General features: G+C 36.1%; 1 protein-coding gene across 1 annotated transcript; it reads right to left on the minus strand.

Annotated features, from left to right (window-relative positions):
- Positions 1-24,452, minus strand: LOC138324034 (COP9 signalosome complex subunit 1-like). Its single transcript, XM_069269038.1, has 14 exons — positions 24,364-24,452; positions 22,764-22,853; positions 21,761-21,945; positions 20,081-20,242; positions 18,073-18,208; positions 16,596-16,673; positions 16,035-16,172; positions 14,566-14,660; positions 13,397-13,502; positions 13,038-13,118; positions 8,812-8,949; positions 7,983-8,069; positions 6,608-6,655; positions 1-5,851 (listed from the first exon to the last, which is right to left on the minus strand). The coding sequence occupies exons 1-14, from the start codon at positions 24,394-24,396 to the stop codon at positions 5,777-5,779; spliced, it is 1,452 nt and encodes a 483-aa protein (XP_069125139.1). The 5' UTR covers positions 24,397-24,452; the 3' UTR covers positions 1-5,776.
- Between the last annotated feature and the right edge of the window lie 1,079 nt (positions 24,453-25,531).

Consider the following 25,531-nt stretch of genomic DNA (forward strand, 5'->3'; position numbering starts at 1 on the left):
GTGAAAATAATTCTTCATTTATTTATAAACAGTTTTATTTCAAGACTTAATCAGGATCCTATAATAACGTATAGATCCTTAGTTCTTTAGTATCTTAGATCCTAAGTAATCACAACATAGGCTCTTCCTCCTAATTTAGGATCTTAGATCCTTAGTTATTACACGTAGGCTCTTCCTCCTAATTTAGGATCTTAGATCCTTAGTTACTACAACATAGGCTCTTCATCCTAATTAAGGATCTTAGATCCTAAGTAATCACAACATAGGCTCTTCCTCCTAATTTAGGATCTTAGATCCTTAGTTATTACACGTAGGCTCTTCATCCTAATTTAGGATCTTAGATCCTTAGTTATTACAACATAGGCTCTTCATCCTAATTTAGGATCTTAGATCCTTAGTTATTACAACATAGGCTCTTCATCCTAATTTAGGATCTTAGATCCTTAGTTATTACAACATAGCCTCTTCATCCTAATTTAGGATCTTAGTTTCTTAGTAATCACAACATAGGCTCTTCCTCCTAATTTAGGATCTTAGATCCTTAGTTATTACAACATAGGCTCTTCATCCTAATTTAGGATCTTAGATCCTTAGTTATTACACGTAGGCTCTTCATCCTAATTTAGCATCTTAGACCCTTAGTTACTTCAACATAGGCTCTTCATCCCTAATTAAGGATCTTAGATCCTAAGTAATCACAACATTGGCTCTTCCTCCTAATTTAGGATCTTAGATCCTTAGTTATTACACGTAGGCTCTTCATCCTAATTTAGGATCTTAGATCCTTAGTTATTACACTAGGCTCTTCATCCTAATTTAGGATCTTAGATCCTTAGTTATTACAACATAGGCTCTTCATCCTAATTTAGGATCTTAGATCCTTAGTTATTACAACATAGGCTCTTCATCCTAATTTAGGATCTTAGATCCTTAGTTATTACAACATAGGCTCTTCATCCTAATTTAGGATCTTAGATCCTTAGTTATTACAACATAGGCTCTTCATCCTAATTTAGGATCTTAGATCCTTAGTTATTACAACATAGGCTCTTCTTCCTAATTCAGGATCTTTGATCCTTAGTTATTACAACTTAAGATCTTAGATTCTTAGTTTTTACAACATAGGCTCTTCCTCCTAATTTAGGATCTTAAGATCTGTAGTAATTACAACATAGGCTCTTCCTCCTAATTTAGGATATTTGATCCTTAGTTATTACAACATAGGCTCTTCATCCTAATTTAGGATCTTAGATCCTTAGTTATTACAACATAGGCTCTTCATCCTAATTTAGGATATTAGATCCTTAGTTATTACAACTAAGGCTCTTCATCCTAATTTAGGATCTCAGATTCTTAGTTATTACAACACATGCTTTTCATCCTAATTAAAGACCTTAGATACATGTACTTAGTTACTACAACATAGCTAATTTAGGATCTATACCATTTGTTGTTTACCAAGCAGAATAAAAAAAAAACATTTTACCATCGATCGATAGATTTTTGTGTCTCACTACGGAATGATGTCCTGACAAAATCTACCTTATACATTTGTATGGAAAACATTAATATCACCTTCAGTGATGGTATCAGCCTTTACACTTGTAGGAAGATTTAAACAAGAGAATAGCTCCTAGATAAACATGTATAGCGCATATTTGATGGTTATATTGACCACATGCAGAAATTTCTGTCCCCACCATTATACTGACCACACATCCATTGGCAACATAGCACAAGCTTGCCGATTATTGTCAAGATTTATACATTTACCGATATTCTGACATTTCTACTAACTTTCTCTCTTTGTTGGTATTCTTGGCAGGCTTGCATGATTCTATTGTAGGGACCCGCGGATAGGGTGTTCAGGGGGATTCTGAATTTTTTCAGGCAGCCCAGGCTGCTGGGCTATTGTTAGCATCGACCATTGCCAACATTGAAATCTTTTAACCTATTGGCTATGTAGTAACGAGCCCTGGTTTTGAATTTCATCCTTAACTACTTTGGTTGTACTTCTGAAGAAGTGGCTTGTTGAGACTGTCACATATTACATGTATCAGAACAAAACTTGAGCTAACCCTAATATAAGGAGAAATAATATGTATTAAATATAATTACTTAATATACACTGTTCTAGTGTAATTCACATGCAATCTATTTATGTATTTGTCATGATAACTGCTTGGTTATTACAACCTAAGGCCAAGATAACATTCTATATCAATCACAAGGATACCCAACAGTTTGTAAAGTGCATCCTCTTTTGTAAAACTTAAGTTCCTTAATAACTTGGTATCAAGTTTATTTTATGGTCATTCCACGACATAGTAGTCAGTGAGAGACTACCTGAAGGGGAATCAACCATGTTTGATAGTACCTACTCTTTTCCCACCTACAGATATGAAGCCTTAGAATGCTGAACATGGTCAGCATTACCCACACATCACCCTATGAAAACATCACAAAAAATATTGTTTTATTCCATGGCATTAGAAGTATTGATATCAATACATGTATTAACTGTTTTGAATTGTCAGCTTGAACAAAGTAAGTTTTGCACAAAAAAGAATACATTCTTAAATAACAAAAACATTTAACATTGACTGTTACCATGGTGACATTGTCTGTTACCATATTGACATTGACTGTTACCATGGTGACATTGGCTGTTACCATATTGACATTGACTGTTACCATGATAACATTGGCTGTTACCATATTGACATTGACTGTTACCATGATAACATTGGCTGTTACCATATTGACATTGACTGTTACCATGGTGGCATTGGCTGCTACCATGGAGACATTGACTGTTACCATGGAGACATTGACTGTTACCATGGAGACATTGACTGTTACCATGGAGACATTGACTGTTACCATGGAGACATCAACTGTTGTCGTGGTTTGAGCACAGAGGTATAACACAAGTTACACTAGACATCACACTCTGTTCGTGACAAACACTGAAGTTTATCAAAGCACTTATTGTTCACATAGTGACACATCTGCTGTCAACATTCATTCATTAAAAAATATTGAATCTTTCAGACAATATAAAATCACAGAATAAAGCCAGCATGTACAAAATGTAATCTCACTTTCTCATATCTCATTCATCTTTACACAATAAGCACATTGAGAGTAAATGATGGTTTCTGTATACTTGCATAAATAAAAGACATTTGCTCACTTAGCATACTGTGAATCACAGGTCCAACTAAACCTGGGTAAATAGCACTTATATAACGTCTGTGGAACCATTACAGCAGCTGTATATCTTTAACATTTAGACTATTCATGGTAGTATAGAGGAACATTGCAGGCTGATAGTCACTGACTGACCAGGACCGGATCAAGCAGGCTGATAGTCACTGACTGACCAGGACCGGATCAAGTAGGCTGATGGTCACTGACTGACCAGGACTGGATCAAGTAGGCTGATGGTCACTGACTGACCAGGACCGGATTAAGCAGGCTGATAGTCACTGACTGACCAGGACCGGATCAAGCAGGCCGCTAGTCACTGACTGACCAGGACTGGATCAAGTAGGCTGATGGTCACTGACTGACCAGGACCGGATCAAGCAGGCCGCTAGACACTGACTGACCAGGACTGGATCAAGCAGGCCAATAGACACTGACTGACCAGGACTGGATCAAGCAGGCCAATAGACACTGACTGACCAGGACTGGATCAAGCAGGCTGCTAGTCACTGACTGACCAGGACTGGATCAAGCAGGCTGCTAGATACTGACTGACCAGAACTGGATCAAGCAGGCTGATAGTAACTGACTGACCAGGACTGGATCAAGCAGGCTGATAGTCACTGACTGACCAGGACTGGATCAAGCAGGCCAATAGACACTGACTGACCAGGACTGGATCAAGCAGGCTGTTAGTCACTGACTGACCAGGACTGGATCAAGCAGGCTGCTAGTCACTGACTGACCAGGACTGGATCAAGCAGACTGATAGTCACTGACTGACCAGGACTGGATCAAACAGGCTGTTAGTCACTAATTGACCAGGACTGAATCAAGCAGGCCAATAGTCACTGACTGACCAGGACTGGATCAAGCAGGCTGATAGTCACTGACTGACCAGGACTGGATCAAGCAGGCCGTTAGTCACTGACTGACCAGGACTGGATCAAGCAAGCCAATAGTCACAAACTGACCAGGACTGAATCAAGCAGGCTGATAGTCACTGACTGACCAGGACTGGATCAAGCAGGCCGTTAGTCACTGACTGACCAGGACTGGATCAAGCAGGCCAATAGACACTGACTGACCAGGAATGGATCAAGCAGGCCAATAGACACTAACTGACCAGGACTGGATCAAGCAGGCCGCTTGACACTGACTGACCAGGACTGGATCAAGTAGGCTGATAGTCACTGACTGACCAGGACTGGATCAAGCAGACCAATAGTCACAAACTGACCAGGACTGGATCAAGCAGGCTGATAGTCACTGACTGACCAGGACTGGATCAAGCAGGCCAATAGACACTGACTGACCAGGACTGAATCAAGCAGGCTGATAGTCACTGACTGACCAGGACTGGATCAAGCAGGCTGATAGTCACTGACTGACCAGGACTAGATCAAGCAGGCCTTTAGTCAATGATTGACCAGGACTGGATCAAGCAGGCCTTTAGTCACTGACTGACCAGGACTGGATCAAGCAGGTTGCTAGTCACTGACTGACCAGGACTGGATCAAGCAGGCTGATAGTCACTGACTGACCAGGACTAGATCAAGCAGGCCTTTAGTCACTGACTGACCAGGACTGAATCAAGCAGGCCTTTAGTCACTGACTGACCAGGACTGGATCAAGCAGGCCTTTAGTCACTGACTGACCAGGACTGAATCAAGCAGGCCTTTAGTCACTGACTGACCAGGACTGGATCAAGCAGGCCTTTAGTCACTGACTGACCAGAACTGAATCAAGCAGGCCTTTAGTCACTGACTTACCAGGACTGGATCAAGCAGGCCAATAGACACTGACTGACCAGGACTAGATCAAGCAGGCCTTTAGTCACTGACTGACCAGGACTGGATCAAGCAGGCCAATAGACACTGACTGACCAGGACTGGATCAAGCAGGCTGCTAGTCACTGACTGACCAGGACTGGATCAAGCAGGCTGCTAGTCACTGACTGACCAGGACTGGATCAAGCAGGCTGCTAGTCACTGACTGACCAGGACTGGATCAAGCAGGCTGCTAGTCACTGACTGACCAGGACTGGATCAAGCAGGCCAATAGACACTGACTGACCAGGACTGGATCAAGCAGGCTGCTAGTCACTGACTGACCAGGACTGGATCAAGCAGGCCGTTAGTCACTGACTGACCAGGACTGAATCAAGCAGGCCAATAGTCACTGACTGACCAGGATTTTCCCTATTCTTTGACAATCTACGTGAAGATATGGTATTATGGGGTTAACAGTTTGTTGAAAACCATATTTTCATCTTAGATTTTAGATTAATTTGGATGCAATAGTGAGGTTGGAATTATTTTTTAATTCTGAAGAAAATACTGTATCACATAATCGACAACAGTTTGTTCAACAAGATATCACAAAAGTGTTATAGAGGGCATGGTTTTAAGGTCTACTGATACAGAGAGTGGTCACTGACACCTATATCACAGTTACTTGTCGTATGGTGGACAGTGGTCAAGCACCATACTTGACACACATTCTCAGTGGCCAGAGGTCAGTTCTTCGCTGATGATCCTAGACACACACTGTAAGTGACCAGAGGTCAGTTCCTTGCTGACGATGCCGGTCCTGGTGCGATGGACATTTCCCCTCCCTGACCTCCATCTCTTGGCGGTCCCTGTGTATAAACAATAATCTATTAATTAAAGCAGCTATTAACTAACACAATGTAAAGACAAAGGGCCAAGAGGGCCTGTATCACTCACCTGGTTTGTAATGCCAAGTAATGTTCTAAAATCATGATCACCTTTTTTTCTGAGGGATGTTAAAGAATAAATGCTTATAATTTCCCCTATTAGGGCCTACTCTTTCTGCTCCAAGGGTCAGAGTCAAGATTTATACAAACTCTGTTCCCCTTACTCATGGATGTTTTCTGGCCAAATTTGGTTTCAATCCATGCTGAACTAGTAGTGATTTATAGGATTTACCTTATTTCTCCTATTGGGCCCTGCCCTCTGAAGGAGGTCAAGAGCAAAAATATAAAGAACTCTGACTAGTAGGAATTTATAGGAAATGTTGACGAATGCCGCCTCATTGCATAAGCTTACTGGCCTTTTGGGCCAGATCAGCTAGCAAAAGGCTCCAAGACCTAGCCTTGAAAAGATAATGGCAAAAACACTTTTGTATCATTACAGTATGAAATAATGGCAAAATCAATTTTGTTTTTTAACTACGCAATGCTTATTTTTGTGCACACAAATAGTGCAGTCTTGATTTTGACAAGACAACACAGAATGATTATTCTGTCATTCACAATATCTGAAATAACAGCATATATAAAAAATGTGAATTTCTAGCATGAAAAAGCCCTAAATAAGATAAATAGATTTAAAAATTTGATCACAGAAATAAGGTATCAAACATCTCTACTTACCTTTACATGGATCTGGTTTTTCAATATTGCAGATCTCAAAATAAGAGCCTAGTAAAACAAAATGGACACAATTAAAAAGTTATTTTCATATGTCTGATACATAAAAGAATTTACCTTAAGTTTGGCTTAAAACTTTTTATGCATATTCAGAAACATATTAATAGCATATGGCAATGTTTAAGAGTATGAATATGACAAGACTGATGTAAACACAGACAACGAACTAGATGACATTCTTACTTCACAATATTTGATCTTACTGGATCTATCACAGCTGATCTATGGTTTACAGAATCTATCAGAGCTGACCTATGGTATACAAAATCTATCAGAGCTGATCATTTGAACACCTGACTCAAACAAGAGACACACAGTGCCTGTATCGTTCGCCTGGTTTTTTATGCAAAGTGATGTTTTGAATACAGGTTCATTGTTCCTTTTCTCAAGGATTTTAAATATTTATCTCTAATGTCACTATGTGAGCCGCCCATTCAGCCCCAAGGGGGACAGAGCCAAGATTCATACAAACTCTGTTCGCCTTCAGAATGTTTCTGGCTAAGGGACTATGTATGGTTTGGACTCTTTTTGGCCCCAAAATCAATAGAGTTTTCAAACCTGTTGTGGTTTAGTATTTATATCAAATATCCAGTATACCTTTGACAGAATAGGTTTAATAGTTATGTATCAATGCAGCTGTAGTTGCTATGGTTACCATCCTAAATATGCAACAAGAGGCCCAGTGGGCCTGTATTGCTCATCTTATTTGTAATACCAAGTAATGTTCTGAATACAGGTTCAATATTTCTTGTCTGAAGGAATTAAAAAAAATATCTATATTTCCCCTATTAGGCCTCCTGCCCCTGGGGGGTCATAGCCAAAATTTATACAAACTCTGTTCCCTTTCCCTAAGAATGATTTTGGCCAAATTTGGATACAGTCCATGCAGAACTCATGAACTCAGAACTATTTCCCCAATGGGGCCCCGACCCTCCTGTCCCAAGGGGTCAGAGCCATAATTTATGCAAACTATGTTTCCCTTCCCCCAAGGATGTTTCTGGCCAATTTTGCTTATAATCGATGCAGAACTCTTAAGACTAGTTGCGATTTATACGAAATGTTGACGGAGGGACGACCAACGCCGCACCGTGGCATAAGCTCACAGCCCTTTGGGTCAGGTGAACTAGAAAAATCATTTGATCATTAGAATCTGTCTTTCCTTTCCCTTCATATTAGTTTTACGATATTCGTGTCTCTTCAAAGTCTCTTCAAAATGAAAAATTCTAAATTTGTATCATAAATCTAACATGAAAGAAAACTTTTGACAAATCCTCATGTTATAACACTCTATATTTACACATTGAGAATGATACTATACCCTTGTCCGTCTCTGGTACTCTTTCCCCATTGACAGCGACTTTTCAAACGTTGTACTTCTTTGATCTGTATCTTTTGCATATAAAATCTGTTAATATAGAAAATGTATCAATTATTCCACACATAACTTTCACATCAACACCTACCCACAAGGGGAGATAACTCTCACATCAACAACCTACCCACATGGGGAGATAACTCTCACATCAACAACCTACCCACATGGGGAGATAACTCTCACATCAATACCTACCCACAAGGGGAGATAACTCTCACATCAACACCTACCCACAAGGGGAGATAACTCTCACATCAACACCTACCCACATGGGGAGATAACTCTCACATCAACACCTATCCACATGGGGAGATAACTCTCACATCAACACCTACCCACATGGGGAGATAACTCTCACATCAACACCTACCCACAAGGGGAGATAACTCTCACATCAACACCTACCCACATGGGGAGATAACTCTCACATCAACACCTACCCACATGGGGAGATAACTCTCACATCAATACCTACCCACATGGGGAGATAACTCTCACATCAACACCTACCCACATGGGGAGATAACTCTCACATCAACACCTACCCACATGGGGAGATAACTCTCACATCAATACCTACCCACATGGGGAGATAACTCTCACATCAACACCTACCCACATGGGGAGATAACTCTCACATCAATACCTACCCACATGGGGAGATAACTCTCACATCAATACCTACCCACATGGGGAGATAACTCTCACATCAACACCTACCGACAAGGAGAGATGACCCAGTTGATAGATGGGAGATATTATGTATATTTACTTTATTGTGAGAGTCTATTCTAGCGTTGATCTGTCCTTCCAGAATAAGCTGCATTAGTTCATCCTCTAGACCTGTGACCGATGTATTGAAGGCATCAGCCATTTTCCTCATGTCTGCAGATAGATATGGGCTAAAGTACTGTGGAAACAAAACAAGCAAAGCATGTATAGTAACAATTCACAAAATATGTATACTAACAATTCACAAAGTATATATACTAACAATTGACACAGTATGTATACTAACAATCGACAAAGTATATATACTAACAATCGACAAAGAATGTATACTTACAATTGACAAAGTATATATACTTACTAACAATCGACAAAGTATGTATACTAACAATTGACAAAGTATGTATACTTACTAATAATTGACAAAGTATATCTAACAATCAACAAAGTATATATACTAACAATCAACAAAGTATGTATATTTACAATTGACAAAGTATATATACTAACAATTGACAAAGTATGTATACTAACAATTGACAAATTATATATACTAACAATTGACAAAGTATGTATACTAACAATTGACAAAGTATATATACTTACTAACAAGAGGCCCAAAGGGCCTTAACGGTCATCTGACTACCTTGACAATAGTAAAATTAAATATATATGGTGTCACTTTGTCAGGATCAAGTCAGGATCATTTTCAATTTCTTTTAACAAATTTTATTTCAAACAAGAGGCCCAAGGGCCTTAAAATATAGGAAATTAATTAGATATATAGTGTCATGGTAGTCATCTTCGATTTGGGATCAACCAGAGATGTAACAATACTTTGTCGGGACCATGTCAGGATCATTTCATGCAAGTTTCAGCCAAATCGCACCGGTAGAACTTGAGGAGAAGTTCAAAATGTGTTTTCAAGATGGCGGCTGTGACCGCCATCTTGGATTTCGGATTGACCCGAAAAATAACAACACTTTGTCTGGACCATGTCAGGATCATTTCATGCAAGTTTCAGCCAAATTACACCAGTAGAACTTCAAATAAGAAGTTCAAAATGTGTTTTCAAGATGGCGGCTGTGGCGGCCATCTTGGATTTCTGATTGACCCAAAAAATAACAACACTTTGTCGGGACCATGTCAGGATCATTTCGTGCAAGTTTCAGCCAAATCGCACCGGTAGAACTTGAGAAGAAGTTCAAAATGTGTTTTCAAGATGGCGGCTGTGGCGGCCATCTTGGATTTCAGTTCGACTCGAAAAATAACAACACTTTGTCGGGACCATGTCAGGATCATTTCATGCAAGTTTCAGCCAAATCGCACCGGTAGAACTTGAGAAGAAGTTCAAAATGTGTTTTCAAGATGGCCGCTGTGGTGGCCATCTTGGATTTCGGATCGACCCGAAAAATAACAACACTTTGTCGGGACCATGTCAGGATCATTTCATGCAAGTTTCAGCCAAATCGCACCGGTAGAACTTGAGAAGAAGTTCAAAATGTGTTTTCAAGATGGCAGCTGTGGCGGCCATCTTGGATTGCGGATTAACCCGAAAAATAACAACACTTTGTCGGGACCATCTCAGGATCATTTCAGGTAAGTTTCAGCTCAATCCCACTGGTCAAACTTGAGAAGAAGTTCAAAATGTGAAAAGTTAACGCACGGCGCACGACGACGGACGATGGACGAAACATGATGACTATAGGTCATCCTGACCCTTCGGGTCAGATGACCTAACAATGGACAAAGTATATATACTAACAATCAACAAAGTATATATACTAACAATCAACAAAGTATGTATATTTACAATTGACAAAGTATGTATACCAACAATTGACAAAGTATATATACTAACAATCAACAAAGTATGTATACTTACAATTGACTAAGCATGAATACTTACAATTGACAAAGTATATATACACGTACTAACAATCGACAAAGTATATATACTGTACTAACAATTGACAAAGTATATATACACGTACTAACAATCGACAAAGTATATATACTTACAATTGACAAAGTATATATACTATACTAACAATCGACAAAGTATATATACTTACAATCGACAAAAGTATATATACTGTACTAACAATTGACAAAGTATATATACTAACAATCGACAAAGTATATATACTAACAATTGACAAAGTATATATACTAACAATTGACAAAGTATATATACTAACAATCGACAAAGTATATATATATACTAACAATTGACAAAGTATATATACTGTACTAACAATTGACAAAGTATATATACTAACAATCGACAAAGTATATATACTGTACTAACAATTGACAAAGTATATATACTGACAATTGACAAAGTATATATATACTAACAATTGACAAAGTATATATACTAACAATCGACAAAGTATATATACTAACAATCGACAAAGTATATATACTAACAATCGACAAAGTATATATACTAACAATTGACAAAGTATATATACTAACAATTGACAAAGTATATATACTAACAATTGACAAAGTATATATACTAACAATCGACAAAGTATATATACTAACAATTGACAAAGTATATATACTGACAATTGACAAAGTATATATACTAACAATTGACAAAGTATATATATACTAACAATCAACAAAGTATATATACTAACAATTGACAAAGTATATATACTGACAATTGACAAAGTATATATACTAACAATTGACAAAGTATATATATACTAACAATCAACAAAGTATATATACTAACAATTGACAAAGTATATATACTGTACTAACAATTGACAAAGTATATATACTGACAATTGACAAAGTATATATACTAACAATCGACAAAGTATATATACTAACAATTGACAAAGTATATATACTAACAATTGACAAAGTATATATACTTACAATCGACAAAGTATATATACTGTACTAACAATTGACAAAGTATATATACTAACAATCGACAAAGTATATATACTAACAATTGACAAAGTATATATACTAACAATCGACAAAGTATATATACTAACAATTGACAAAGTATATATACTAACAATCGACAAAGTATATATACTAACAATTGACAAAGTATATATACTAACAATTGACAAAGTATATATATACTAACAATCGACAAAGTATATATATATATACTAACAATTGACAAAGTATATATACAAACAATTGACAAAGTAAGTATACTAACAATCGACAAAGTATATATACTGACAATTGACAAAGTATATATACTAACAATTGACAAAGTATATATACTTACGAACAATCAACAAAGTATATATACTAACAATTGACAAAGTATGTATACTTACAATTGACTAAGCATGTATACTTACAATTGACAAAGTATATATACACATACTAACAATCGACAAAGTATATATACTTACAATTGACAAAGTATATATACTGTACTAACAATCGACAAAGTATATATACTAACAATCGACAAAGTATATATACTAACAATTGACAAAGTATATATACTAACAATCGACAAAGTATATATACTAACAATTGACAAAGTATATATACTAACAATTGACAAAGTATATATACTTACAAAGTATATATACTTACTAACAATCGACAAAGTATATATACTAACAATTGACAAAGTATATATACTGACAATTGACAAAGTATATATACTAACAATCGACAAAGTATATATACTAACAATTGACAAAGTATATATACTGTACTAACAATTGACAAAGTATATATACTAACAATTGACAAAGTATGTATACTAACAATTGACAAAGTATATATACTAACAATCGACAAAGTATATATACTAACAATTAACCAGTACTTTTGGTATGTTTCTCAGCATCCAAAGTTATCAATGTTTTAAAAATTACAATACAAGGGACACCTGTATCTATATTATCATACCGACCATATATTGATTATTACCCGGCCCAATAAATGCCCTTTAAATGCTAACCCAATAAGTGCCCCTTTAAAAACTAACCCAAAAATTAAGTGCCCCTTTAAAAACTAACCCAATAGATACTTTATAAAAGCTAACCCAAAAATTAAGTGCCCCTTTAAAAGCTAACCCAATAAGTGCCTGTAAGTGGGGTATGGTAAAATTTACCTGACACAGGGCTCTGTCGCAAATTTTAACTGTGTGTATGGTAAAATTTCCTGACACAGGGCTCTGTCGCAAATTTTAACTGTGTGTATGGTAAAATTTACCTGACACAGGGGTCTGTCACAAATTTTAACTGAATATATGATAAAATTTACCTGACACAGGGCTCTGTTGCGAATTTGGGAATACAAAACATTAACATGAGGAGCTAAATACAGATCCAGTAAAAGGTTGTCCTGCAAATATAAAATAAAAGTGACTGATAGCATAAAAACGTTGATGTACAGTTTGATTAACCATTTGATATTTTATTTCAGAAAAAAATCATTTTCAATGTTTGTTTTAATATATAAATTGATTCGATGTCATTTTTATTTTAGTCATTTTTATTTTGATTGACAAAACTAAAACGTGATCTTAAGTGAAACATGTTGTTTTCAATATTCCTGATTAATAAGTATTGATAACTACATGACGTTAACATCTCCATAATAATGCAGCCATCTTTTCTTACCTTGATTTCACCTAGAAGCCTTAAACATGATGCATATTTGGACTCGTAAAATTTGTGAAGAATGTCTCGTAACTGTGGTTCCAATTCCAAGAACAATTTAAAAGAACTGAAATAACAAATTCAAAGATAGAACTGAAACAATAGTCCTTATTGTCATATGGGTGGCATAATAGATGCTATAGAATTTATATGCTTACTGAACAGAATATGTTATATCATCATGAAATATAAGAGTTTGTATTATCAAAGTTCTATAGATCATTTCTCATGGCAACATCTTTTAACCATCTTTATGGAACTCTATTATGTTGTACAACCTTACTTGCTAGCTAGAACGGGTTTTTTTCTGTAGTATTTTACCTGCTAACTATTACGTTTTTCTTTAGCACCTTACTTGCTAGCCTTACCTGCTAGCTATAACATTTTTGTTGCACCTTACCTGCTTACTATAACGTTTTTCTGTAGCACCTTACCTGCTAGCTATAAAAAAAAATTCTGTAGCACCTTACCTGCTAACTATAACATTTTACTGTAGCACCTTACCTGCTAGCTATAACATTTTTCTGTAATACCTTACTTGCCAGCTATAATGTTTTTTGTGGCACCTAACCTGCTAGCTATAACATTTTTTCTGTAGCACCTTACCTGCTAGATATATAACGTTTTTTTCTGTAGCACCTTACCTGCTAGCTATAATGTTTTTTGTGGCACCTTACCTGCTAGCTATAACATTTTTTCTGTAGCACCTTACCTGCTAGCTATAACGTTTTTTTCTGTAGCACCTTACCGACTAACTATAATGCTTTTCTGTAGAAGCTTACCTGCTAACTATAACGTTTTTTTCTGTAGCACCTTACCTGCAAACTATAACGTTTTTCTGTAGCACCTTACCTGCTAGCTATAACGTTTTTTCTGTAGCACCTTACCTGCTAGCTATAACGTTTTTTCTGTAGCACCTTACCTGCTAGCTATAACGGGTTTTTTCTGTAGCACCTTACCTGCTAACTATAATGCTTTTCTGTAGCACCTTACCGACTAACTATAATGCTTTTCTGTAGCACCTTACCTGCTAACTATAATGTTTTTCTGTAGCACCTTACCTGCTAACTACAACGTTTTTCTGTAGCACCTTACCTGCTAGCTATTATGTTTTTTCTGTAGCACCTTACCTGCTACCTATAACATTTTTCTGTAACTCCTGTCTGTCAAAAGAAGCCAAAGCACAAAACACACCATAGGTGGCAACATTACTAGCTGACAGCAACTGAAATATAAAAACACACATATTGATACCAGAATCAACACTCATATTTAGTGGTTATGGATTTTCTCAGCTGAGAAGTCAAAATATTTCTACATTTTTACCATACATCAATCAGAAATAGCTCATCCCAAAGTTGACAAGAGATCCCAGAAGGATCTTGGTGACCATCAAAAATTGATCAATGTCTGAAAGTTGAAAGGATGGGATAGAACAGGGGACTACTGTAGTGTGAAACAAAAATAAGTATTTTACACTATGTGTGATAATGCCTGAATCGCTCACCTGCTACCAGGTAAACATAGTGCATACTAAAGATATAAGAGAGTCAATAAGAATTTCTATGTACAACCCCCAAGAAAATTTAAATTAAGTCAGTTGTATTTCATTGTAACATGCTACAGTATTAGGTCTGTATCCCTTTATTAAATAACAAAAAGTCTTTTTAAGAGTTAAGCCAATTTAGACAACTGTTACCTTGAATAAAGATTATTGACTGATTGACAAATAGATGTACGCGTTATAAAATTATTAATGATAAATTATTTTAAATTGACAAGAATGCTATAGGCCAACTATCAGGTATCTAGTCCACTTAGTTTTTGACAAGAACTTATTTAAAGATTTTAGCGTATTTGACCCATGTGACCTTGAATGAGAACAAACTTGGTAGCCCTTCATCCCAACATGTTACAGACCCAATATGTCAGACCGAGGGCTCAAGCTTAAGATCTGATATTGGTCGAGGGCTTTAGCCTAAGATCTGACATTGGTCAAGGGCTTCAGCCTAAGATCTGAAATTGGCCGAGGGCTTTAGCCTAAGATCTGATATTGGTCAAGGGCTTAAGTCGAAGATCTGACATTGGAAAAAGGGCTTTAGCCTAAGATCTGATATTGGTCAAGGGCTTTAGCCTAAGATCTGATGTTGGTCGAGGGCTTTAGCCTAAGATCTGATATTGGTCGAGGGCTTAAGTCTAAGATCTGATATTAGACAAGGGCTTTAGCCTAAGATCTGATGTTGGTCGAGGGCTTTAGCCTAAGATCTGATATTGGTCAAGGGCTTTCATCTAAGATCTGATGTTGGTCGAGGGCTTTAGCTTAAGATCTGATATTGGTTGAGGGCTTTAGTCGAAGATCTGATATTTGTAAAGGGCTTTAGCCTATGATCTGATATTGGCCTAGGGCTTTAGCCTAACACCTGATATTGGTCGAGTGCTTTAGCCTAAGATCTGATATTGGTCGAGGGCATTAGCCTAAGATCTGATATTGGTCGAGGGCTTTAGCCTAAGATCTGATATTTGTCTAAGGCTTTAGCCTAAGATCTGATATTAGTCGAGGGCTGGTATGTCATGTGATATTGTAACATTCTCTATGTACCTCTGGAAAGTCACAAAAGTCGAAACTAGCTTGAAGGAAGTATTTTGCAGCAGATTTGTATTTCTTTGTAGCAAGATCTGCTAGGCCTGCTGCACATTTCAATTTGGTTAAAACTGCTTGTCCCCCATCTTTTCCATGCTGCAAGAAAAAAATAAAAGTTATAAAACGGTCCTAAAAGCGTATGTGGGAAAACAAACAAATTCATAGAATTGATTAGTCCAATTACCTGGTATTTACTGGCTAATATCAACCTACCAACCTTATCTTTTAATTTTCTACAAAAATTCACATTTATTCAGATATACATTGGTACAGATATACATTGGTACATCAGGGCCAAGTTTTAGAACATTCCTTAACTTTAAGGAATCCTTTACTTAAATTTCCCCATAGAAAAGCATTACGAAAGTTAAGGAAAAAATCTTAAGTTAAGGAGCCTTCCTTAAATTCTGTAATGCTTTCCTATGGAGAATTTTAAGTTAAGGGATTCCTTAATTTTAAGGAATGTTCATGAAACTGGGCCCTGTCACTATATTATACTGACCATAATAATGTACTTACCTCAGCCATTTCCGGTGTACTCTCTGCTTTATTTACATAACTTTGTACATGGGACCAGTTTTGGAGATATACACTAACCTATACAACATGAAATGAGGAGTTATAGGAAAATCAATCAAATATAATAACACAATCTATCAACCATTTCATTTTTTTGTTTTAATTTTTAAAACATTTAGTTTTAAATAAACAGTATGGTTACAACAACTACCACTCAGAACCATGAGTGAGACTTCACAAGCTGGTATCAAAGATTAAGTAGTAGATTTAGGCTATATTTACTTCTTTTATCTTTTTTTTTAACAAAATTTTATACTGATCAATCATGAGGCCTCCATTTTGTAACTGTAGTATCAGATGATTACAGAAATAACATTATATGGTGGACTTAATAATCAAGTTAATTCTAGCACAAAAAAAACAATATGTCCCCTACTTCATTTCTGGGACAGGATAAATAAATAAATTGTTCATTTTTCTTTTTAATTTCGCTAAACCACGAATTTTGAGAAAGACCAGAAAAACACTCTTATTTTTCTTATTTTCCCCTTAAGATGAAAATCTTTAACAAGAAGCCCAGAGGGTTAGGGATGCTAATCTCCAACCCATAGGGATGCTAATCTCAACCCATAAAGGATGCTAATTCCAACACAAAATGGATGCTAATCTCCACCCCATAGGGATGCTAATCCCAACCCCAAATGAATGCTAATCTCCACCCAAAATAGATGCTAATCTCCATCCCATAGGGATGCTTATCCCAAACCCAAATGGATGCTTATCCTCTCCCAATAGGGATGCTAATCCCAACCCCATAGGGATGCTAATCCTCTCCCCATAGGGATGTTAATCCTCTCCCCATAGGGATGCTAATCCTCTCCCCATAGGGATGCTAATCCTCTCCCCATAGGGATGCTAATCCCAACCCCATAGGGATGCTAATCCTCTCCCCATAGGGATGTTAATCCTCTCCCCATAGGGATGCTAATCTCCACCCCATAGGGATGTTAATCCTCTCCCCATAGGGATGCTAATCTCCACCCCATAGGGGTGTTAATCCTCTCCCCATAGGGATGTTAATCCTCTCCCCATAGGGATGCTAATCTCCACCCCATAGGGATGTTAATCCTCTCCCCATAGGGATGCTAATCTCCACCCCATAGGGGTGTTAATCCTCTCCCCATAGGGATGCTAATCTCCACCCCATAGGGATGCTAATCCTTTCCCTAAAGTAAAGATTTCCATTGCTTAGTTTCAGAGAACTTGTTTATATGGAAATATCTCTGTTTGGTCCTATCTCTCAGGCTTAAGGATCAGACCAGATATGTGAGTCCAATTGTCCAACCTCAGAGGGATAAAGCCAATTAAATTTAAATAAAATCTGACCAACACTTATGAAGAAGTCAAACTTATAAATCTTTCCTTCTAACAAGCTTATAATAGTAGGTTTTCGTTGTGTGTTTCGTTGTGCTCTTACCTTGATAACATTTAGACACATATTGACTACATGTTTGGAGATTGTACAGTAATCTCTAGCCCTGGAATAACACTTGAGTGCATTACTTAGATCTCCACAGTCCAGATGGTGGTCACCTAGATCATCATGTCCCCGTCTGTAACAAAATATCACAAAGATCCTCATGTCCTTCTCTATAACAAAATATCACCTAGATCATCACATCCTCGTCTGTAATAAAATATCACCTAGATCATCATGTCCTCATCTGTAACAAAATATTACCTAGATCATCATGTCCTCGTCTGTAACAAAATGTTTTCAGGGGCCGCGGTGGCCGAGTGGTTAAGATGTACCAACATATTACCACATGGCCTCCACCTCTGGGTCGCAAGTTCGAATCCCATGTGGGGCAGTTGCCGGGTACTGGCCGCTGGTCGGTGTTTTTTCTCCAGGTACTCCGGCTTTACTCCACCAACAAACCTGGCATGTCCTTAAATGACCCTAGCTGTTAATAGGACATTAAACTAATCAAATCAAAACTTTGTTTTAAGTCTCAGATCTTACCGTTATATTCTTTTTTTTAAGTCTCAGATCTTACTGTTATATTCTTTGTTTAAAGTCTCAGATCTTACTGTTATATTCTTTGTTTAAAGTCTCAGATCTTACTGTTATATTCTTTGTTTAAAGTCTCAGATCTTACTGTTATATTCTTTGTTTAAAGTCTCAGATCTTACTGTTATATTCTTTGTTTTAAGTCTCAGATCTTACTGTTATATTCTTTTTTTAAGTCTCAGATCTTACTGTTATGTTCTTTGTTTTAAGTCTCAGATCTTACTGTTATATTCTATGTTTTAAGTCTCAGATCTTACTGTTATATTCTTTGTTTAAAGTCTCAGATCTTACTGTTATATTCTTTGTTTAAAGTCTCAGATCTTACTGTTATATTCTTTGTTTTAAGTCTCAGATCTTACTGTTATATTCTTTGTTTAAAGTCTCAGATCTTACTGTTATATTCTTTTTTTTAAGTCTCAGATCTTACTGTTATATTCTTTGTTTTAAGTCTCAGATCTTACTGTTATATTCTTTGTTTAAAGTCTCAGATCTTACTGTTATATTCTTTTTTTTAAGTCTCAGATCTTACTGTTATATTCTTTGTTTAAAGTCTCAGATCTTACTGTTATATTCTTTGTTTTAAGTCTCAGATCTTACTGTTATATTCTTTTTTTAAGTCTCAGATCTTACTGTTATATTCTTTGTTTAAAGTCTCAGATCTTACTGTTATATTCTTTGTTTAAAGTCTCAGATCTTACTGTTATATTCTTTGTTTAAAGTCTCAGATCTTACTGTTATATTCTTTGTTTAAAGTCTCAGATCTTACTGTTATATTCTTTGTTTAAAGTCTCAGATCTTACTGTTATATTCTTTGTTTAAAGTCTCAGATCTTACTGTTATATTATTTGTTTTAAGTCTCAGATCTTACTGTTATATTCTTTGTTTTAAGTCAACTTGCAGATCTAACTGTTATATTCTTTGTTTTAAGTCTCAGATCTTACCATTATATTCATTGTTTTAAGTCTCAGATCTTACTGTTATATTCTATGTTTTAAGTCTCGGATCATACTTTTATATTCTTTGTTTTAAGTCTCAGATCTTACCATTATATTCATTGTTTTAAGTCTCAGATCTTACTGTTATATTCTATGCTTTAAGTCAACTTGCAGATCTTATTGTTATATTCTTTGTTTTAAGTCTCAGATCCTACCGTTACATTCTTTATTATAAACAATCTAAAATGATTAACATGCTTTATGTGTATTTTGAATAAGCAAACAGATTTATTAAAGTTCAAGGGAAATTCACAGAAAACAATGGTGTCCAGCCATTTCACACCAATAACGTCGATTGGTCAAACTCGGGGAATATCATCAAATCCGACGGATGACATGCTATGGCACCTGTGGGTCAGGTGAGTTAATATTGGAAAGATCTAATTCTATTATTATAAATTATCAATATCCCCACTCACCTTATGCTTTCTTTGATTGAATTACTTTTGTAATTTTTAAGATCTGTGTCGAGCTTCTCCAACTTGAGTGCCGCTTTCTTTGCTGTAGTTTCCATCCATTGTGTATCGAGTCCTGGCATGTTGTGTACTACGCCAGCCACAGCATCAGGTAAGCTTGATGAGCTAGAAAATCAATTACAGAATACTTTTTAATTACACACACACATTATACACTTATAATTACAGAATACTTAAAATGTAGACCATCAGCAATCTTCATTATACCAGTAAGGTCTGTTCCCATTCTCTCAAAGTACCAACTTAAAGTCTATTCATATGCAACTTTAGCAAAAACATTTGTTTTGAGAAATCGGGGCTAGATTTGACACAAACTATAACACACTTCCCTCTCATAGAGGGATATAACTCAGAACTATTCCGTCTTTGCATATTACAGAGTTAGCTCCCTTGCGGGTAGGTATCAATTGTTACGTCATTACTTTGTGAGCGCAACTCGCGTCGTTTTCTCAGAAACGTATGATGTTACGCTTGCAAACACATAACACCACAATCAATACCTACCTGCAAGTGCAGATAACTCTGTAATATGCAAAGTCGGAATAAATATGTCATTAGATAGTAAGTGCTTGTGAACTATTTCCTAAAACCATAATTTTCTGCACATTTTTATATCTAGCAAGCAACAAAAAGTTAGACTTAAGTTGAGCTTAGGAATATAGCTGCTTATGAAAATCCATCGTTTGCACACAAGGTTTTGACAAATTATGGCTTGGAACACGATGGTGAATAATCAGAAACAAAATGCTTCTAATGTCAAAAGTACTGAAACAACAACACTTACGCAAACTAACTGCTCTGTACATTAGTATACTTGTAAAGAAACATATTGCATATAGTGTTGGTTTGTTAAAGTTGAAAAGTTTCTGCTATTAGTGAAGTGCAGATAATGTGATTTAACATTCAGATGAAATTTGAGAGAGATGTCTTAAGAACTTTCTGAGCATTAACAACTTCAACCGTCAAGATGGCTGCCTGATGTTGATCTTAGTTTTGGATCATTTACAAAAATACAAAAGTATGACAACACAATGTTTTTACTGTGGATGCAGTTGAACATATTTATGATAAGGATGGTTGGCACACAACTCATTTTTTATATAAAATATGATAGTCCTTCCCCAATGATGTCTCACATCAAATATAGTTGTAATCCACTCAAGGGTTAAGGAGGAGTAGGATTTTAAAGCAAAATTTCAGCAAAGTTCCCCTTTAAATTGGAGCCCTGCCCCTTTGTCCATAGGGGTCGAACTTGGCTCATTTATATAAAATAAGATGGTCCTCCCTAAAAGATGTTTCACACCAAATATGGTTTAAATCAACTCAAGGGTTAAGAGGGAGTAGGATTTTGAAGTAAAATATCAGCAAAGTTCCCTTTTGGAGCACCGCCCTTTTGTCATCAGGAATCGGATATAACTCTTTTATATGAAATATGATTTTCCTTCCCTAACGATGTTTCACACAAAATATGGTTGTAATTAATGCACTTATTAATAATGAGAGAGGTATGCTTTTGTATGAAATATTCTTGTGCACGAGGAACAGCACACTACGACGGTCGGAACACGATGACAATAGGTCATCCTGACCTTCAGTCTGATTGACCTAACAAGCAGTACTTACGAGGCCACAGCTTCCTGGAGTTTTCTGTGGATTTCCTGATACAAGTTTGTGTTATATGTTGTCATTACATAGGATAGAGCCATACGTAGTGCTTCCACTCGCAGACTTGGACAGTGCTCTGCGATAAACAGCTGTCTCTTTAACCGGGCCAAGCCTGTGTACTGACTTGCATACTGCTCCAAGTCCTGTAATAAATCGTTTCAATGTAACACACTACTTGAAATCCTGTAATGATATCATTTATGCAGTGTAACTAACTGCTACATTTATGATGTCAAGTGTATTGTATCATATTATGTTGTATTTTATGCTTTGAAACAGCTTACACATTTTTCAAACCATGAAACACAGTAACAAGAATTACAGATGTTTATGAATTTTAAAACAACTTAATTTGAAATCGGATTGAATGAAATATGGTTTTTAATTTGAAATGTAAAATAAACTCTATCCAAAAGCCTTCTTTATCTTTGCATTAATTGTTTCATTGTTTAATTTAAAATCTCATTCCTCTAATATCTCTATTCGCCGCACAAATTGCATGGTCCAACAAGGCCACTGTATATTTCATATAAAAAGAAGAGGCCTAAAGGACCTAAACAGTCATTTCACAATCATTTGATAATGGTTAAAACAAGCTTACCTTGATCAATGCATAATTTTTCTAAAATTAATGACATCAAGATGAGCCATTTTTATACTCTAAAAAAACTTTCAAAGAAGCAGAAATACTTATACGGACGTTTACGATAAATATGTATTTGATCAATATGACCTTGTAAGAGTGCTTTGTCCAGCTACAATGTGTAATAATCTAGGTCTCTATAACTTGATATGTTGTTTCAGAGTTTCCATGCACCGAATTTGATCCCTGTGACCTTCTATAAAGATCAAGGTCATTCATTACCATAAATACTTGTATAAAGGTCACACCAGTGTAATTTTTGACAGGTAGTTTTTGCTGCTAAAAAACATCACTAATGATGTCATGATGTATACTCACTAATGATGTGCTTTCTACTTGGTACTGGTTGTCCTCCACATTGTCATTTTCCTCTGGCTGAGCGTCCACCTGCATGGGCTCAACAGCACCCTAGTTAAAAAATCACAAAACTAGAATTATTTCAGTAATATTGGAGAACATGTACAAGTTATTCTGACCTTCAGATGAATTAGAAAGTGGTATATAAGCAAATAAAGACAACAATTGCGATTTCCTGCTAGAAAAACATTGATTTTACAGAAAAATGCACAGATGAGTTTTTAATTAAGCTAGAGCTACTAACCGTAACACATGTATAAGCATATAAATTCCAATTCATTCCAGTACCTCAACAACTTTTCATCAGTTTTGTATAGCTAAAATAGCTATATATGCTAATAGCGATAAATAAACAACCTGACTATTGATATTCTGTGCATGTCAATGAAATATATGTATACTGGGAACCAACCAGTAAGATGGAACAGTAGACGTGATTGTGTGCATATTCTACTGTGCATCCAGATTTCTGAATGTCCTGAGCTGCTCACGAATACTTCATAATGATGTTGTTTTGTTTATGTGGAAATAATGTGTTTCATGAGATGCAAAGAATTTTTTTTTTCCAAATCACAACTACTGTTCCTTTACGACTACTGGTAGGGTCCTACTCCAACAATGTTAGAGGTATAGCACGATGAGATCATCACGTAGTGTACTAGTATATAACCTCTAACAATCAAGACAGGACTCACATGGCGCAGAAAATTTCAAGTTGTGTTTACACTAACCTTTCACATCCTGAAAGAATTATCCCAAATAATGTTAAATCCAAAATACAAAACGTCATTATTGCACTTTCATACTGAATTTAGACATTTCTTTTAACCCACTATTTGTAAGTCTACCTGGTCGCCATTTTTATTCAGTAGTTACAAATTACGGAATGGTGACAGAGAGGGCGGAATTTGCGAAGACTCGTATAGGCTTCCCAGATAAGATGTCAATATTGCCCATCACAAGTTTCTCAATATCGACGTCTAATATCATTGGATTAGTAGGTTCCCAGTATAGTTAATCGTGTAGAAAAAATGTAGACGCATATAAAGTTCTTCAACATTGAAAACCATGCCGTTAATGATGACGATTTGTGGTCTGCGTAGTGGCGTGTGCCATGTTATTTACATTTCTGAGGCTATAATCATGTATTTACATGTACATGTTGCTGCGCTCTTCAGAGGCTTTGTCTGACATGTTAAATTCATATTAAGTGGAATCAGGACTTCTGACGTGTGTAAATCAATTTGTTAGGGAGCCGTGTTAATAGACCTCGGCCGGAGAATCAACACAAGGCGTATTCACCCCGATCTTTATATACAAAAGAACATGCCATCATTCAGGTATCAAGCACGTGATATAAACATTCTTTCCAAATGACAGTTGCATATTTACGAATGATACTGAACATCTCCGCCATGTTTGTTAGACTACTCGTGAGCGTGAAAAGATACATATAGGTGAGGCCCCATGTACCAGTGATTCATGCAAACTTGTTGGCATTCGGGAATCAAAATTAGGAACGTAGTTCGTCATTCTGAAGAGTATTTTGTGTGTGACATACTTGGAATAGCCCCTGGTGGATTGGAAGCGGCATCTTTCCGGAAGCTTCTTTCACATCTTCCGGATATGACTATGCGCAAGTGCAACAATCTCGGTCAGAAAAATGTTTCTTGGAAAAAAATGCGCGAATTTTTAAAATGCGAAAAATCAAAATTGGGGCTGCAGGTGTATTAGATGTTTTTGCTTCCCGAAAAGCTAAGAAAGCTACAGTATTATTTATTAGCAAACATTTATAGGAAAGTTTGACGGACTGTTCTGTATACGGAAGCGGACATAGAATCTAGTACAAGCACAGGCGTCTGCATCTGGTTTTGGAAAAATACAATGTCCTACCCCTACTACATATGAATATATTTTTACCAAAGAGAAAGACGCCTGTGGTACAAGTATGAAAATTCATTTGAAAGCAATTAAATGCTTTCACAAATCAATGTAAAAGAGATAGTCTATATACTATTAATGTTTCTGAGATAATTAATTTTATGATGTTTACCACCCTCGGAAACCCAGTGTTTAAATATTATACTAAAAAATGTAGCCTGGTTAACAAATATCAAAGTACCCAACCAAGCGTGTTTTTAACAGAGATTTAAATAATCTCTGTTTTTATTCTTAAAATAATTACCGGTAAACGCAATCTGTTTATGATCACAATCCTACGATGGCCGACAGCGGCCGGCAAAAAACAACTCCTACAAAACGTTTTTCGTACTTGAATAGTCATTGATATTTAAGTACAACTTTTATTTTCTAAAAATATTTTTTGTCATGAAAAATAATTATGTACAAAATAATTATGTACAGAAAATATTTTCTAAAAACGTTTTTTGTCATGACAAATTTTTATCAAATATTTATGTACAAAAAAACAACAGGTCTGACGCGGTATTTTGTGAACACCACCCCAATTTGGTCATAGCCGTACTCCTTATCACGATGATTAATTGCATACGCTGAGGATTGCAGGAAAATCTGGCGTGTTTTGCAACAAATAGTTAAGTTAAATGGACATTTAAACCTTTGGTATATAAAGACATATAAAAGGGATAATAACTAGGCAGAAAATAGAGATTATGACCTGTTTATTACCACTTACATTTTGCGACTTTTATGAACTTTCTCAAATAAAGATAAAATAAAGTCCACTAAGAAACCCGTATTAATTGATT

Source organism: Argopecten irradians, chromosome 5, assembly GCF_041381155.1.
Source record: "Argopecten irradians isolate NY chromosome 5, Ai_NY, whole genome shotgun sequence".
NCBI lineage: Eukaryota > Metazoa > Mollusca > Bivalvia > Pectinida > Pectinidae > Argopecten > Argopecten irradians.